At 39.5% G+C, this 18,067-nt stretch overlaps 1 protein-coding gene across 5 annotated transcripts; it reads left to right on the top strand.

Moving 5' to 3' along the window:
* Positions 1-517: 517 nt before the first annotated feature.
* On the top strand, positions 518-17,349 carry ZNF26 (zinc finger protein 26). 5 transcript variants are annotated; one of them, XR_005214006.1, is made up of 6 exons: positions 518-764; positions 864-952; positions 9,282-9,408; positions 9,688-9,783; positions 13,560-15,275; positions 17,195-17,321. XR_005214006.1 is itself a non-coding variant. In XM_037816908.1 (4 exons), the coding sequence occupies exons 1-4, from the start codon at positions 920-922 to the stop codon at positions 14,909-14,911; spliced, it is 1,608 nt and encodes a 535-aa protein (XP_037672836.1). In that variant the 5' UTR covers positions 518-919; the 3' UTR covers positions 14,912-17,181. The 5 variants fall into 5 exon arrangements, 1 of the variants encoding a protein (XP_037672836.1); XR_005214007.1 differs by having other exon boundaries at positions 518-952; positions 17,241-17,349; XR_005214008.1 differs by having other exon boundaries at positions 518-952; positions 13,563-15,275.
* Positions 17,350-18,067: the final 718 nt, after the last annotated feature.

Here is an 18,067-nt window from a genome sequence, read left to right as displayed (position 1 = left end):
TGGGAGCCGAGTTTTACTGCATTGTGACCCATGAGCATTGTTTTGGTCCGTCTGGAACTGAGTGGGAGGCTAAGGTTTCCTAGTACTGGTGCATTTCTCTTTATTTCCTTCATCTACTGTAGTTTCTGTTTTAATGACGTGTGGTTACTGTACTATTTGGTTCACTGATATTCAACACTGCTACAAAACCCCGTGCACTTGCGGCTTTTAGCGTTACAGAACGTCCTACTTTGTCACGTCTTTTGCTACGAATTCTGCCTCGTCTGATCTTAAGATCTGGGCACACAGCCCGTGGGTGTGCCTTGCCCGGGCGGCCTGGGCTGCGACGGCCCCAGCGCTCCGCTGTGCCCGCCAGGCTCCGTCCCTCTCCAGACCCGCTGCCTGCAGGAGCCTGGCCAGCAACCCGGGACTCTGCGCGGACGACTGGGGGAGACAAAGTTTCCTTCCGGCTCCGGGCTGCCGCGACGCATCCGCGCATGACGCACTTCCTCGTGCGCCGCCTCCGCGGCCTCAGCCGGGCGCGCGCCTGCGGGGTGTTTCCGGTTTGGTGTCCCGGGATCTGATAGGTGCCGGGGGCTTTCCGGCAGGCAATCCTGATCGTAGTGTCCCAGCCAGACCCGGGACTTGACCCGCTGACCTCCCACTGTCTGCCCGGGACGTGGCGGAGCCAGTGCGGCCTCGGTCCCTCCAGACTCCTCCTGTCCGGGTTCGCTCGCTGGTCCTGTGTTGGGGAAGACCTGAGGAAGCCGCGTTCCTTCCTCCAGGCAGGCTGCCTTGGTGCCCTCTTACACTCCCTCGGTGGGACGGGGCGGAGGAGGTAGCTGCTGGAAGACCGCCTCCCTCACGGTTCTCTCCTCCCGCAGTCTTCGTCCCTGCCCCCCTTCTCCCCGAGGCCGAGCGCACGGAACTCAGCGCGGGGATGGACATCAGGCTCCGCACAGCTTCGTGTTGGGTAAGTAGGCTCTCGCACTTTTAAAAAGCTAACAGTTGACTGAGGGTGGACACATCTCTGCACGGTCACCTACGGGGCGTGAGCTTACGTGCTCCATGCCTCCCAGTCCCTAGGCTTTCAGAAGCACTCCTTGTTTTCTGTGCTTTTGCCGGGCGGGTTCAGCAGGTGCCCCTTACTGCTGAACTGTAATCCATTTCTGCATTATGTCATGTTTTCCACTCTCATTTACCTAATGGTCTTCTGACCCAGACCCTTAAGAACTCATTAGGGAAAATATCTACCTCTCGTTCATTCCTTTTTTTAAATGCGTATTTACTGAGTGTCTTTTGTGTGTTGGACCTTGGGGCTGGTACTGATAATGCAAACACGAATGACGTATGTTCATTGTTTTAAGGGAAGAACAATTAAAGGTTAATGGGTAGGGAGAGGAGGTTAGGAGAGGAGCCTGAGAGCACAAAGAGAAAACAGCGGTTTGGGGAAGGGCTGGGCCTGTGAATTGCCTGGACTAGGTAAGTAGTTGATGGAAGGGAGGGAGAGGAGAGACTTTCCAGTAACTGCTGAATTTCTGACCTGGTGGACACGGTGGGTAGTGGTGACTTTTCTTGATAGTGGGAACACTATTATCCAAGGGAAAGAGTGCAGCTTTGTAGATGTTGCATTGGCAGTGCCTGTATTTGAGTTTATAGGTGGAGGGGGGAGGGTGCAGATTGAAGGGACCTATATTAGCGGAAGCTGTATATGTCCAGAATTGGCTGGATCCTCTTCAAGGAGACTTTGTGGGGAAATTACAGGAAAAGGACAGGTGGTGGAAGAGGGACTGGGCAAAGAGACTGAGATGGAGTGCGAGAAAAGTGAGAGAAAGCTTGGAGACTGTTTTCCCTTCATATTTGAGAAAAGAGGACTTCATTAAAGGCCACGATATGAAATACCTCAAAAGTATTTCATAAGACAAAAAAGTATCTTTTGAATTTGGTAGTTTACAGCTCTTAGGCAGTTTTTCCAGAGCAGAGGCAGAGACGTGGGGGTGCAGACGGTAGCTTTGTGAAAGGTACAGGAGTACCGCATTAGGTTGTAGATAGTGGGACGTAAAGAAATGGTTAAGAATAGAATAGACTTTTTTTTTTTAAGTGCTTAAGTGTGACCAAAAGAGTTAGAGTACCAGATAGAAGGGAATTCAGTGAGATGGCCTGAATGATTCAGCATTAACTTCAAAATCAATAGGATTTTCGTTTTTAAACAATAACTATTTAGAAGATATAATGAGAGAAAAATTCTATTTGTAATAGGGGGAAAAGGTAAAATAAATGAACTTTAATGTGCAGGACATAAAGAAGACTTTAAAACTATTGAATAACAATAACATTAGCTACCACTGTTAGCTGGACACAGCTTTAAGCACTTTGTATGTATGAAGTCTTTAAATTCTCATACATACAAAGGCATGGTCACCTTACAGGTAAAGAAAATTGGGAACAGATGTTAAGTACCTGTTCATGACTACACATCTAGAGAGGAGTCCTATGAGACTAGGATGGCAGAACTAATGTTAACCTAGACAGTACATCTTCAGAGTTTGTGCTCTTATTATTGCCTCTGAGGATCTAAAAGACAGTTTAACAAATGTAAACCATATTTCCTAGTTTGAGAGTGTATATGGTTATTTATTGACCATCTATTATGCCAGATATTTTCCTAGGACAGCAGTGATGACCAAGACAGAGTCCATGACCCCAAGGAGGATGTATTTTAGTGGGGCGGGGGTGGGGTGATAAACAAATGTCAGAGGAACATCATAAACAAGGTTGCAAGTGTAATGTGAAAAACTTAAAAAGGAGATCATGTGAAAGAGAGAGAATTTACATTGTATGGTCAGGGAAACCCCCCTGAAGGTGCATTTAAACCGAGTCTTGAGTGACAAGATCAAGACAGTCATAGGAAGGTCATGAGAAGATTGGGGAAAGTATTCCAGGCTGAAGCAGCAGCTCACCTTATTGTAACAACCAGCATGATGTATTTGTCAAGTAAAGAGGGCCTTGCAGCTAGGGTGAGGAAGTAGAGTGTAAGCAGCCAGGGCCATGTTGTTTAGTTTGTTTTTGTTTTGTTTTGTTTTGTTTTCTGTAGGGATTTTTAAGTGAGGTGAATGATGATTTGGGGTTTTGTTGTAAGCATGCTGAAAGATCATTGGAGTTTTTTTATTTTAGTTTTTATTTTGAAATAATTTCAAAACTATAGAGAAGTTGCAAGAATACTATTAAAAACTCTTGTATTTTGTTTAAGAACTCCCATACAGGCTTCACTCAGATTCCCCAATTGTTAATCTACGCTTTGTTACTCTTTTCATCTAGCTAGCTAGCCATACCTGTATGCATGCTCGCACATACATGATATTTTCTTCAGAACCATTTGAGAGCCATTGGAAAATGTTAAGTGACAAACTCTGATAGAGTTTGTAAAGAATTGTCTGGCTGCTGAGTAGAAAAGGGCCTGTAAATGAGCTAGAGTGGATGCAGGGTATAATAGTTTTTGCTAAATTATGCTTTACGCTTCTGTAACAAATAACCCCCAAATCTCAATGGCATGTGATAAGCAAGGTTTATTTTTCACTCATGTTGCATGCTGGCTGGAGGTTGGCTAGAACTCTACTTTCTGTCCTCTTTTTGGGATCCACGCTGAAGCAGCTGCTACTAACTGGGACATTGCCATTTTTGTGACGGGGAGAAAAATGTGATGGCAGATGCATGTCATTTCCACGGACATATTATTGGCCAGAACAAGCACTTAGTCAAACCTGATTACGGTATTGTGGAGAATATAAGTCTCATAGTTAGGGGCCTGGTAAGGGAATATTTTGGCAGAAATACAATCTTCCACACAAGGTAACCAGATAGGTCATAGTAATAGCTCAGGGGAGAGGTGATGATAGTTTGGTGTTGAGCAGTACCAGTAAAGATGGAGAGAGGAGAACAAATTTGAGCTGTGCTTTACAACTGTGTCCTCGTGGTTTACAGATGGTTTGATTATAATGCTTGGGATTGGTGTTAGGGGGTGCAAAAGAGATGGTTCAGCAAAAGAGATGCATTATAGATGACTTCTAGGTTTTTGGCTTGAGCAGCTGGGTGGTTGGGGTATTTTTATTGATGTAAGCAAAAGGGGGATGAGATGGGAGCAGAAGGAAGAAATTAAGGGTCTGTTTGACCATTTAAGTTTGAAATAGCTACTAGGCAATAAGGTGGAGATACTAATTAGACGGGGTATATTAGATGTCAGTTATGTACTTCTAGGCTTCTTAGCAGAGTTCAGAAGTACAGAGGAGACCTGTGGATACCCAGAATGTAGGGCAATGGAATACTAGAGAAGGGGGCCCCAGAACAGAGGCTGGGATCCTCAAACTTATAAAGAGGTTTAGCAGAGGAAAAGGAGCTAGCAGAAGAGATGGAGAAGGATTGGGACAAGTGACTTGTGAGGTGGGAGGAAAATCTGGAGACGATGGTAAGAGACACTAGAGAATGCTTTAGTGAGAAGGGAGTGGCAGCTGTCGGATGCTGCAGTGTCGAAGTGAGAGCCGGGAAGTGGGCCGCTGGAGTGGGATACTGGAGTGGTACCAAGGAAAGCGACTTGCTTATGGCATTTCGGTGGAGCAGTGGATAAAAAGTCCAGTTAGAGCAGGTTGGAGATAGAATGTGAGATGAGAAACTGGAGATATCAACTATTAAAAAAATACACATTAAATTTTATAAAATATAGTAAAGATATTAATTCCTTCATATTAATCAAAGTCAAAATGATACTAGTTAAAATGCCAACAATGATACTGTATTAGAATTTGACCAAATTTTTCTGAAGTTTGTCTAGAAAATATGCATGCATGAGTAGCCAGGATATTTCCAAAGAAGATTAATGAAGTTGAAGTCCTGGCAGATAAAAAAGTGTGTTTTAATGTATAGTTGATACTCAAGAAGTAATAGACAGATCTCAAACAAAATGGACTCTAGCTATAGATCTAAATCTATACTGTGTTTAATATATTATAAAGGTAGCACTAAAGTCTTGGACCAAAAAATGAATTCTTTCAGTAAGTGGTGTTGGCATACCTGGCTAGCTCTTTGGGGGAAAGTTTTTTAAAATTAAGTCCCTGCTGCTTTTCTTTATCAGATTTAATTCTAAAGTTCTGGGGAAAATGGTGTTGTGGTGTCTTGAAGTAGGAAAGACTTTTGCAAATCATAATGCAAAACCTAAAAGCCATAAATAAAATACTGTTAAGTTTGTGGAAAAATGTAGGTCATGTGTGAGATGAAAACTTGTTAAAAGATGAGATACACATTAAATTAAATTCATAAAATATTAATTTAACTATATAATATGTGAAATGCAGGGGATATAACAGGCTAAGAGAGATGCTGTCCCTTTTGCCTGGAGATTACATGCTATTGGGGAGACAGTTAATAATACAAGTAAAGAAATATATATAATATAAAATGTAGTAACTAGTCTGAAGGAAACACATACGGCGCTGTGCTAGAGAATAAAAAGGCGCAAATGGGGATGGACATAATGCCAAAGCAGAACTCAGTGTGTAGTTCTTTTGGAAACTGAATGGTGTTATCCTGTTTCCTAGACCTCTGATTATATGGAACAGTGGATGGACTGATGATCTTCTGAGTGGTTCTGTTTAAGTCATTGTCTTAGAAGGAGTTTTGACATGGTTTGGGCAGCGGACGGTTGACAAGGGTTGGAATGCGGATAGCATTTCCCACCATCCCCCGCTTCTGTCATCACCCCAGTCACTGGTGTCCCTCCCTTGCAAAGCCAGCTTTTTCCTGCACACTTCATTTTCTTTTTCCTGTTTATTTCCCTTTCCTTTTTCCTTTTCTCATTTCCATCGCCCCTCCCTTTCTTTCTTAATTTTATTGACACAAATATATGAGGAATATATTCAAATTATAGAAGATTCCTTCATCTCTTCTATTCTACTTCCTAGCAAAACCTCCTGCCCACTTTTTTGTTGTACAGCCTTCCTGTTCTTTGTCTCTGCACTTTACGTGTACAGTCATCTACACAGGTTTCTAGTTTGTGTTTTAATATGAAAATAGCTTTATTTTTTTTCTTTAATATAAACAATTTTTAATTGTATTCTCCTTTTAGAAAATGTGATTTTAAGTAATACATTCTGAGCCACTTTGACCCTTGTTTCAGCCCCACCCCTTCCTCTTCTGCCCGGAGGTAACAAGTTAGTAGCTTGAGGGGTGTTCCAGTTTGCTAAAGCTGCTGGAATGCAATATACCAGAAATGGATTTGGCTTTTGACAATGGGGACTTAACTTATAAGTTACAATTCTATGGCCATGAAAATGTCCAAATCAAGGCATCAGCAGGAAGACACCTTCTCTGAAGAAAGGCTGCTGGCATCTGGGTTCCTCTGTCAGATAGCAAGGCACATGGCCAGTCTCTGCTGGTCCTTCTCTCCCGGTTTCTTTGCCTTCAGCTTCTGATTGCAGTGGCTTTCCCTCTGAATGTCCGTGGGTTATTTTTCTCTCTCAGCTCTTTTATTCTATCTTAAAGGACTCTGGTAAATACTGACCCACCTTGAATGGTCTGGGTCACATCTCAATTGGTCCAGCCTACAGTAGCTCTGCCCACAGGGATGGATTAAAGGAACATGGCATTTTCTGGGGGTACATAACAGCTCCAAACCAGCACAAGGGGTTTCTAGCCAGACTTTTTTTTTAAGCAGGAAACCTAAGGCATATTTTTCCTATAATTTCAAACTTTTTTAGTCATGTATTATGTGTCTCATCTAAACAACATGTATCTATAAACTGTTTGTCCAATGTATATCACTCTTAATGGAGCATTTTACTTAATTAATACTTAATAATCATTACTATCACAGCATTTGAAATTATCATTGCTATTATATTTTGTTTTTTTCTGTGCTACCTCTTTTTCTTTTGCTAGCTCTATTTCTTTTCTCATTTCCTGTGATCTGTCAGATTGAATGTGTTCTTTTTCTGTATTTTTTTTCACTGCTGTTTTAGAAATTGTACATCTCTTCCTCGCCCTTATCTCTCCCTTTCTCTACATTTTTTAGTGGTTACCTATAAGTTGTTTACATACACACTTGGACTTTTTTCTTTAAATTGGAGTCTAAAGTTTGCACACTTTATTTTCTATCATTCTCACCTATTTGCATCATACCTATATAGTAGCTCATTGTAATTTTAGTTCAAGTGTATAAGGAAACACAGTTAAAAATGTTTTTTAAAAATTGTATTTATAAGCACTCCATATCCACCAAACATATATCGCCCCCACCCATTTACTGATAATCTCTAATACACTCTCTGACTCTGCTACTTTGTTATTTCTAGACATCTCTTATAAGTGAAATTATACAATATTTGTCCTTATGTGCTTTGCTTATTTCGTTGAGCATGATGTTTTCAAGGTTCTTTCATGTTGCAGCATGTCTCTGAATTTCATTCTTTCTTTTGGCTGAATACTATTCCATTGTTTGTATGAACCATATTTTATTTATCCATTCATTTGTTGATAGACACTTGAGTTTTTTCCCCAACTCTTACAAGTTAAAATAGGGGCAAATCTTCATGATCTGGGATTCAGTTATGGATTCTTAGATGTGACACCAAAAGCACAAGCAACAAAAGAAGCTATAGATAAATTCAACTTAATCAAAGATAAAAACTTTTTTAAGTGAAAAGGCAAGCTACAGAATGGGAGACAATAGTTGCAAATCATCTATTGGATAATGGCTTAATGTCCAGAATATATAAATAACTTTTACAATGCAATAACAAAAAGACAAACAACCCAATTTAAAAATGGGCAAAGGACTTGAATAGACATTTTCCCAAAAAAGATATACAGATGGCCATTAAGCATGTGAAAAGATTCTCAACATCATTAGCAAGAAGGGAAATGCAAATCAGAACCACAATGTGATACCACTACAGCCGTTAAAAAACAGAAAACAACAGATGTCGTAGAGGATACAGAGAAAGTGGAACTCTGGTGCATTGTTGGTGGGAATATAAAATGGTGCGGCTTCTGTGGAAAGCAATGTGATGGTTCTTCAAAACATTAAATATGGAATTACCATAAGATCAGCAATTCCTATACTCAAAGAAAGTGGAAACAGTGTCAAACAGATACTGTACACTGATGTTTATAGCAGTATTATTTACAGTAGGGAAAAGGTGAAAATGTTTTTGTTCAATAATCTTTTAGATTTATCAGTGTGTTTTAATGATTTCAATGATTATTGTTGTATCTGGCTTCCAATTCCTGGAGTGTTCTTTTATGTTCTTGTGTTTTTCTATTTATAAAACAGACATTTGCTATTGTCTACCACAGTAAAACATTCCAGGTTTGTTTGTCAGTCTGGCCATTACCTTTTCTCGCGTCATACCCCTCTTCTTTATTTCTGAAACACTTGCAGTTTCTTGAATTTACTAGGTTCTACTACATGTTCATTTTCATATTTGCTCCTTGTGTAGGGACTGCAAGTTGTCTGCCAATATTATTTTTTTCTTTCTTCCATAATAATAGACTTTCCAGTTTTTTATGTGAGCACATGAATGTATAAAATGGAGACTGCATTTCCAAATCTCCCTGCCATTCCTCCCTCCCAGTCCCCTTCTTAGCTGCTGCTTAAAATGCGGGTGTTATAATTAAGTCCTCTTAGACCTCTGGGAGTGGAAGGCAAATAAAGTAGAACAAAAAAATTCGAACACATAGAGTCCCTGAAGCCATGCAATGCCACATTTGTCCCAGAGCAATTGCCTTCATATTCCTGCAAGTGGGAGAAAGATCTTGCTTAATCTACTAAAATTTTTTCCTTCTGTTACTCACAGTTGAACCTAATTCTTGTCTCCCAAATTGCCCTTTCCATCCATCAGAGAATGCACCATGAATTATCCAAGACTGCTCATGTGACTCTCAGTAGCGCCTAATCTGACCCCCTTATATAGAATCTTTCTCTTCTCATTTCTATGCAAAATATACCTTAGGTGTATTTTTATCAAAGATTCATAACACTTTCATTTGCATGCGTCAGTACTTATTTACCTCTTTAAGACTGAAAGCTTTTTGAGGGTAGAAATGGATTTTATTTGTATTTGATATCGTTGGGACCCAAAAGAATATCTGCCACACAGCAGCTCAGAATTTTGTTTTCCCTTTCAAAAAGTAAATGCTCAGCTAAGCATGGGAGGCAGTCTGTGGAGGCGCTTTTCTCATTTCCCATTTCCTCTAATCTTTTCCATGTTGCCTAATGCAGTCGCTTCTGATTGAATGGGTACGTATTGTTACAGGGATTATTGTCATTCAGGGATGTATCTGTGGAATTCACCTGGGAAGAATGGCAGCTACTGGATTCTGCACAGAAGTACTTGTATAGGGATGTGATATTGGAAAACTATAACAACTTAGTATCAGTGGGTAAGTACAGCTTCTCTATGTAACGCAGATTATGAATCATAAATGCTTTCCCTTTCCCTTTTTGATCTACTTGGGGCTTCTGAAGTGCTTTAATGATAGGGACTTGAACTTTAGATGTTCTTCATCCTTATTCAATTCTCACCTCCTAATTGAAATCTTTCCCCATGTGCAAATGAGCAGTTTCATTCTGTAGCTCCTGTTACTATACCTTCCCCTTTCTCCGCAGTCCCTTACTTGCTAAGAGTTTCGTCCAAATCATTTGTGATTTTGCATTAACAGGATATCATGGTACCAAACCTGATTTAATCTTCAAGTTGGAGCAAGAAGAAGAGCCATGGATAATAAATGCCAACATTTCCAGTCAAAGCTGTTCAGGTGAGAATGCAGAAGATGAGAGGCTTGGAGTCCAACTCTAGTTGATCTGTGAAGTGTCAGCCCTTATCTAGTGTTATATACTGAAACTCTTCTTAAAGGTCCTTGAACCTGGCACTAAGGACGAATCTGAGGTTCTCAGATGAGATGACCATCACACTTCACATATTTAGGCTTTCTTCCCTTGACTTTGAGAGGAAAGCACACCCCTTTTCTCTGAACTTTGCTCAAATTTTGCTTTTGAAGTTCATTTCCTTCTTCCTAGCACTTTTATTTCTCTGCCTTCCTTCCCATGGTCAAGAATTTCTCTTTTTAGGCATCCAAGCCTTCAGAGACTTTCTCTTTCCTCATTTGGTGTGACTCAGACCACTTGAACTTCATTATATTTGTTTTCTGTTGCCTTCTGCTCTTGACTCCCTTAGACCTTAGCCACAATTGTACTTCTCTCTCCCTGATCCTTTTATGAGATTTTACTTCTTCCTTCTCTCTTCTCAAACTGATCACTTTGGAACTTTGAAATCCTGTTTACTTTGTGGGCACTTTTCTTAAAAGAAATCTGCAGTCTAACCTGGGGTCACCTTTGTCATTATGTTCTTTTATATACTTCCTGTTTCTCTGGCTCTTCTTACTCTTCCCTCTGCGTTCTGCAGAGGACTTTGTTTCCCAAATCTGGCTTTCTTCTAAATTGTAACTCCTTTGAGAGGCTCTTCCTTTCTGAGGAGTTAAATACTTGTCTTTTAATGTTGGAACATCTAAATTGACACCCTCATCTTTTTCTTCAGCACTGTAGCTCTGTGTTTTGTAAGTGTGCAGGACTGCTTTCCTTGGCTTTCCCAATTTCAGTAACAAAAATGGCAGTTTCCTTCTAAAATGACAATTATTCCTCAGTTTTACCATTTTTGTTGTTGCACTTCTATTCTTATATTCTACTTTGTGTGTACTCACCTCGACTGTCCCTGTCTCCCATTATCCTTTGCTAATCTTGCTACTGTTCCTTTCTTTGTTAGTATGTTATCCTTTGAAAAGTGTATTTTTATAGCTCCTATTAATTTGTTCCTAGACTAGATCATATCATCTCAGACTTGAATAGCTGTAATTCTTAGCCATATTTGAGAATTCTGATCTTCTCCATAGTTTTTGGTGCTGGATATATTTTGCTAAGCACCCTACTGCTGGTTTGAGGAAATGATGTTTATTAAACTTCCTGTCTTAAATACATGGTTCAGCCAGATTGAAAACAGTAAGGAATTTATAGTCACAAATGACCTGTTGTCTGCTGTAGGGTAGCTCCATAGTGGCTTAGTTCAGATACCTCATGATATCAAGAATTAAGGTTCCTTCCCTCATCCCTCAGATGTTAATATTTTCATCTTATGATGTTAATACTTTTTTTGATACTCCCTTCAGCATGGTCAGATAGGTGCCTCAGTTCTAGGCATCACATGCAGACATAACGGGAGCCAGTGGAATAAGTCCTGTTTCTTTCTGGAATCTCTTTCATTGGTGACTAGTATCTTTTCCAGAAGCCTCGTAGCACCCTTCCAAGAAAATTCACATGCTCTTGGCTCAACCATTCATAGTATGGGGAATGGGACCACTAATGCAGACTTAATCTGTTGTGCCCTGGGGTTCTGACTGTGGGACCCTTCCTTTGCTGACCAAACCATGTAGATAAGAGAAGGTGGGCATCCTCACAATACCAGGGCTACTTACAGAGAAGAAAGGAAAGTGGCCTTTGGGCAAGCAGTGAACAGGGTGTATGAAAGCCTACTTTTTTGGGTATTGAGCACAACTTGTCCTTCTTTCCAACTGTGCACCTTAAGAAATGCTCACATTAATATGAAATGTAATTATCCCTTCCCTAATGGAAGGTGATCCATGTTCCCATCCTGAAACTGATTCCAGTTTCAAGTCCACAGTTGGCTAGGGATGTGTGCAGTACTGTCAGTCAGATACAGATGAGGTCCCTGTGATCTGAATTGACATAGAGTTAAAAGGTAAGTTGTCTTGTCCAATCATTCCCATTGGTGGAGAAGGAACAGGAAAATTATAATAGAAGCTTCTGTTTTCCAAAAGAAGGATGGAAAACCGTGGTTATCACTTGGGCATTATGCACTGAATCTCCTTTAGAAAAAGATTGGAGAAGGCATCTTTGCCCTAGTGTTGGTGTAATTTCCTTAGTTAGCCAATTTTGTAGCCCCTAGTTCTCTAAGAGAAGTCTCTAGACTAGTCTTGTATAGATACAGTCTTTCAGCCTAAGAATTCCTTTTTTCTGACCACTGGCCTTAAAATTTCTCTCACCACTCTTCCTTGACTTTAATGGCCTCACTTTCAGACACAGACCTTAGCCCAAATCATGGAGAGAAAGTTTAGCAAGAGGAAAACTGAAGATCTGCAGTAATCTTACAATGAGATGATTAAGATTGTATAACTGGCAAGTGTTATCCAAACTTAGACTTCCTGTTGGTATTTTCCTTTAACTCTTTGTCTCTTTATTACCCCCCTCCTCATCATGTTAGTGGTTGGGTCTTGCAGTTAGACTTTCCCATTCTGTTTGCATTTCCTGCCTAAACCTAATTAAATGTGATCTGTTCCAGGGTTTAATTTTGGTATCATTTTTATCTGCATTTGTTCCCTAGATTATTTTACCCGGTCTTCTGTTATTTAACACCTTTTATATGATGTTAACTTCTGCCTTTCACTGAACAGTTGAACTTAGATCGGATTGCTTACTTGCTGTCTCCATTTGGGTGTGTAAATTATATCTCAGGTGTAGTAATATCCAAAACCAAGTCCTTGATTTTTCTTCCAAACATGTTTCTCCCCCAGTGTTTTCCATCTGCAAAGAATGGCACCACTTGCTCTCCAGGCCCCAAAGCTGGCAGTTATTAATTCCTCCCTTCCCTCAGTTCCCACGCCCAGTCCCTTAGTGAATCGTCTTAGCATTGTCTCCAGATCTGTCCCAGATTTCCTCACCTTCAAGCATGCAGTCCAGCCACTATCATTTCATGCTGGACTACCACGGTGGCTTTCTAGGTTGTCTCTCTGCCCTTCTCTTACTGATTTTTTTTCTTCTTTCTTTTCTTTTTCTTTTTCTTTTTTTAACAGAGCAGTCAAACATGTTTTTGAAAACACAAGACAGATTAGGTTATCCTCTAACTAAAATTTTTTGGATAACATGAGAACTTTTTACTTTAATTTGGTTCCTGCCTTCACTTTTCAGTCAGTGAGTTTTGGTTATTTTGGCCTTTTTTCTCTTTCTTAACCCACCTCAGGAACTTTGTACTTGCTCTTCCTTCTGTTTGGGATACTCTTGTCTTTAATTTTCTTATGACTCATTTATTCTCATCTTTAAGGTCTCATTTTTGCCTATCTAAACTTCTTACCCTAGTTATTCTGTGAATAACTTAGAATACTATTCTGTGAATTCACTTACTCTTTAGTTAAGTAAAATCTTGCAATAATAAAATTTAGATGTCAAATAAAATAAGTGACGGTTGATTCCAGGGTGTAGACTAAATTGTAAGCTATTTTTGATCATTGCTAATTCACTACCCATTTCAATAAGGCAATTGGTTTGGGTTGGTTTGGTAGGGGAATTGGTTTGGTGGGTTCCCATGCCTAGATAATACGGCACATGTGCGCTTGGCCAGTATTTCTTTTGAATCAACAAGATACCAAAAGAAAAGACTGACTCCATGCCAGTTCCAAAGCTCTTTAGATCCAGATCAGATTCGTGTGATGATTCAAAAACTATGGTTTATTTTTCTTTTTTCTAGAAGGCTGGGAAGAATGGTACCAGAAAAATCAAGATGAGCTTGAAAGTATTGAGAGAGGCTATGCTTATAATGTTTTTGGGAAACTCCATCTGAGCACAAGCCGTGTTTCCTCAAGACAAAGACTCCACAAATATAACAAACATGGAAAAGGTTTGACACAAAATTCAGGCCATACCAGAACGTATATAAGACAGAATCTTGATAAATTTCATGGATCTGAGGAATCATATTTTCTTAAACATCAAAGAGTTCATATAGTAGAAAAAAACTGCGTATGTAGTGAATGTGGGAAAGCTTTTCGTTGTAAATCACAGCTCATTGTACATCTCAGAATTCATACAGGAGAGAGACCTTATGAGTGCACCAAGTGTGAAAGAGCCTTTAGTGCCAAGTCAAACCTTAATGCTCATCAGAGAGTTCATACAGGAGAAAAACCCTATGCATGTAATGAATGTGGAAAAGTCTTCTCTTTCAGGTCACAGCTCATTGTCCATCAGGAAGTTCACACAGGAGGGAAACCCTATGGTTGCAGTGAATGTGGGAAAGCCTACAGTTGGAAGTCACAGCTTATTTTACACCAGAGAAGTCATACTGGTGTGAAACCCTATGAATGTAGTGAATGTGGGAAAGCCTTTAGTTTGAAGTCACCATTGGTTGTACACCAGAGAACTCACACAGGAGTGAAACCCCATAAATGTAGTGAATGTGGGAAAGCCTTTAGGAGTAAGTCATACCTCCTTGTACACATCAGAATGCATACAGGAGAGAAACCTTATCAATGCAGTGACTGTGGGAAAGCCTTCAATATGAAGACACAACTTGTTGTACATCAGGGAATTCACACAGGAAATAATCCTTATGAATGCAGTGAATGCGGGAAAGCCTTTGGTAGAAAGGAACAGCTTACTGCCCATCTGAGAGCTCATGCAGGAGAGAAACCCTATGGATGCAATGAATGTGGGAAAGCTTTCAGCAGCAAGTCATACCTCGTTATACATAGGAGAACACACACTGGAGAGAGACCCTATGAATGTAGTTTCTGTGAGAGAGCCTTTTGTGGGAAATCTCAGCTCATTATACATCAGAGAACTCATTCAACAGAAAAGCCTTATGAGTGCAATGAATGTGAAAAAGCCTATCCAAGGAAGGCCTCACTCCAGATACACCAGAAAACTCATTCAGGAGAGAAACCTTTTAAATGTAGTGAATGTGGGAAAGCTTTCACTCAGAAGTCATCCCTTAGTGAACATCAGAGAGTTCATACAGGAGAGAAACCATGGAAATGCTCTGAATGTGGGAAATCCTTCTGTTGGAATTCAGGGCTTCGTATACATCGGAAAACTCACAAGTGAGGAATCAGAATGATGAAGTGAATGTTGGAAGCACTCTCACAAAAACTGATCCTCAGACTTCAGATGATCATATAGACAGGATATACAAGCAGGAGGCAGGAGGTTCTAAAAAGACACTTATGTTAGATAAGTCATACAGGAGACAGTCATGTTTAGAATGAGTGTGCAAAAGCTTTCAGAAGTAATGTCATACAAATCTTTGTAAACAAGAATAATTGAAGGAATAAGGAGTAGTATGTTCCAAATGTAGCATCATTTTGAAGATTTAATTCAGAGAATTTATAATTGAAAACACCTTATAAATTGAATGAACCAGAAAAGCATTTCCCCATAAAATGGAAAAAGTCACATTCCAGATTTGAAGGTATGTTTTTATAAAGGGTGCAGAAAATCTCCATTATAAATGGTAGACTTTCATGATAGAGTATGAAATTTTTTGTTTTAGGTTTAAATATAGCAGTGATGGGATATTTAGTGACTTTCCTGAGTAACATGAAATAGCTTTTTTAAAAATTTTTGATATTTTTGAATGTAGCTTTTTATACGTATATTTAATAGTTTGTGGACTAACATCCCCCAGTATTCTTCATATTATGTGTGAAATAGCAGCATCATCTCTTTATTTCTTAGTGTTATAATTTATAACTAAAATCTTATAATGAAAGGATACAGTTTCACTCCAAATAACTTCTTACTAAGTAGTCCATAAAAGGAGATTTTGCAGTTGTTTCAGGGCTGCCTCTTAAAAGAACACATCATAATGAACAGTTATATTTTTGCACTTTAGTGTCTGCTCCCTATTCATTGATAAGAGTACCCTAGTTTTCTTTGGAGAAATATATCTCTGTTGTGTGCATCCTTGTGATAATGTCCTTTACAATAGTCAAAGATGGGCACTGGGCCCGTTGTTGGGTAATAGGATCTTCTCCAGTACTGAGTCTGCAGTTCAATCTCACATGAATTAGATGGGAAATGTGGGAATTTATTCTTGACCCAGAAATGAGTTCCTACTAAGTTGATTCCTAGAGCAACTCTGGATACTGTCGCTTTTTGAACCTGGCTGTCTGGCCTCTGTTGGCTCCCTGAGATCTTTCCAATAAAAAGTTTTTCTGCATAAATTAAGAAGAATGAGCTTGTTTCTTGTAATCTAAGGGTTCTAATTGATAAATTGTTGCCCTTGAGTAGTGCATAGGTAAAATACTGTTAGAAAAAAATGGAATATGTACCTTGGAGATATCACAAGTTTGATTTCAGACCACTGCAATAAGTGAGTTGCACAAATTTTTTGGTTTCCCAGTGCATATAAAAGTTATGCTTTCACTATACTGTAGTCTGTTAAGTGTGTGGTAGCATTGTCTTAAAAATATATATACATATGTTAAAATGTGACACAGAAACACAAAATGAGTAGCTGCTGTTTGAAAAATGGTGCTGACAGACTTGCTTGATACAAGGTTGCCACAAACCTTCCATTTATAAAAAATGCCGTTATCTGCGAAGTACAGTAAAGTGAAGCACAATAAAAAGTATGCCTGTAATTAGTTTTTTTCCTGAGACAAGAAGAAAAGCTTTCAGGTGTCTATTTATATTCCAAGATAGAAATGTTTTAGCTCATGGTATGAAATCATGTTGTTACTTGTGCTTGCACCTAGTCTCTTGTGGCCTTTGATGGTAAGATTCTGGGAGCGTTCAGGAACTACTGCCATGGAGTAAGTTAAGATTTATGAGGCTATTGGCTGCAGTCGGCTAATGCAATACCAGATCCAGCACTGGCCATGACATAAGAAGTACAATGCCAGAAACTGCCATAATATAGAGGGAAGAATTGTGATACTTTGTGACATCGTGCTGGATTGTTCCCCAGAAGACCAAGAGAAATGTATTACTGAAAACAGCAGCTGTTGGTGGAAGAATCTGTAATTCAAATCCAACATTTCTGTGGTTGGGAAGATACTGTTCTGTCAAAAGACTGGTAGTGACCCTTGACAACTAGGTTAGATTGGTTGGTTGCTATAATGGGAAGGCAGGGTTGGTATGTTAGTGAGAACTCCAATTAATTGTGAGCACTTTAGGAATAGAATTCAACCCGTGAAGGTTTTATTTGTATTGTAAAACCGGAAAGCCTGGAATGACAAACATAGGGACCATGAGAAAGTAATGCATCTTAATCTGATTTGTATATTTGGTTAAAACTCAGAGAACAAGTGTTCTTTTAATTAAGCATAGGACATTTGCAATTGAAGAAAGGCTATGGTAATGTGAACCTTCTTCTTGTTCTTTTAGGATGCCTATACCGTAACCCAAGTAGCTCTATACCTAAATCTTTCAGAGACTATTGGATGCTAATGCTGTACTCATACATCAGATCACGCTACCATGATTAGTGGACCAAATGGGAGCTTACATGATAAATGGAGTTGTAACACAAGGCTGACTCATGGTAAGGTTTATGACCGCTTGAATCCCATCCAGTAGTTATTTCCCATCCAGCAGTTATTGTACCACTGTGCAAATCTAATTTGCAACTTGGGCCACATGTGACTCACCACACAAGTGCAACAATACCTTGAGGGCCTGGGAACCCTTCTCAGCTCAGTGAGTCCATTGTGTCCTTAGATGTCATGACATTGTCCCATGCCTATTAAAGGTTTATAGATGTTTATAGACTGCCATTTGGTGTATACAACACACTTTTAAGTAGCAGTTTTAACTTTAGGACCCATATAGAGAAAAATGGATCGCTGACCACCTTGAGATACGGAGTAAGGACTGTAACCATTGCACAGACAGAGCCAACAATGAAAGCAACAAAAGAAAGGACAAATTGTTTTTATATTTGCAGCATACTTAGGGTTTTTTTTTAATACATTTTTTAATGTGAAATTGAACATATATACATAAGAGTGGTAACTTTCAAACTCTGCTTTCACAAATAGCTAGAGAGCAAATTTCAAAGAATGTTACAGGCTACAGTTCCACCATTTCAGTTCTTTCCTTTAGCTATTCTAATACTGTAGCATCTAAAAAAAATTTTATATATATATACAAAGATTCAGTATGTGTAATCCTCTGTTCAATCCTGTCTTGTCTGTTGCTATCCCTTCCTTTCTCGATCTTCAGTGTTGTCTAGGCAGTGACCACCCTAACTTGTTCATA

Source organism: Choloepus didactylus, chromosome 23 (assembly GCF_015220235.1).
Source record: "Choloepus didactylus isolate mChoDid1 chromosome 23, mChoDid1.pri, whole genome shotgun sequence".
Classification (NCBI taxonomy): domain Eukaryota; kingdom Metazoa; phylum Chordata; class Mammalia; order Pilosa; family Megalonychidae; genus Choloepus; species Choloepus didactylus.
Note: the sequence above shows the minus strand (reverse complement) of the source record. Positions and strands in the feature narration are given on the sequence as shown.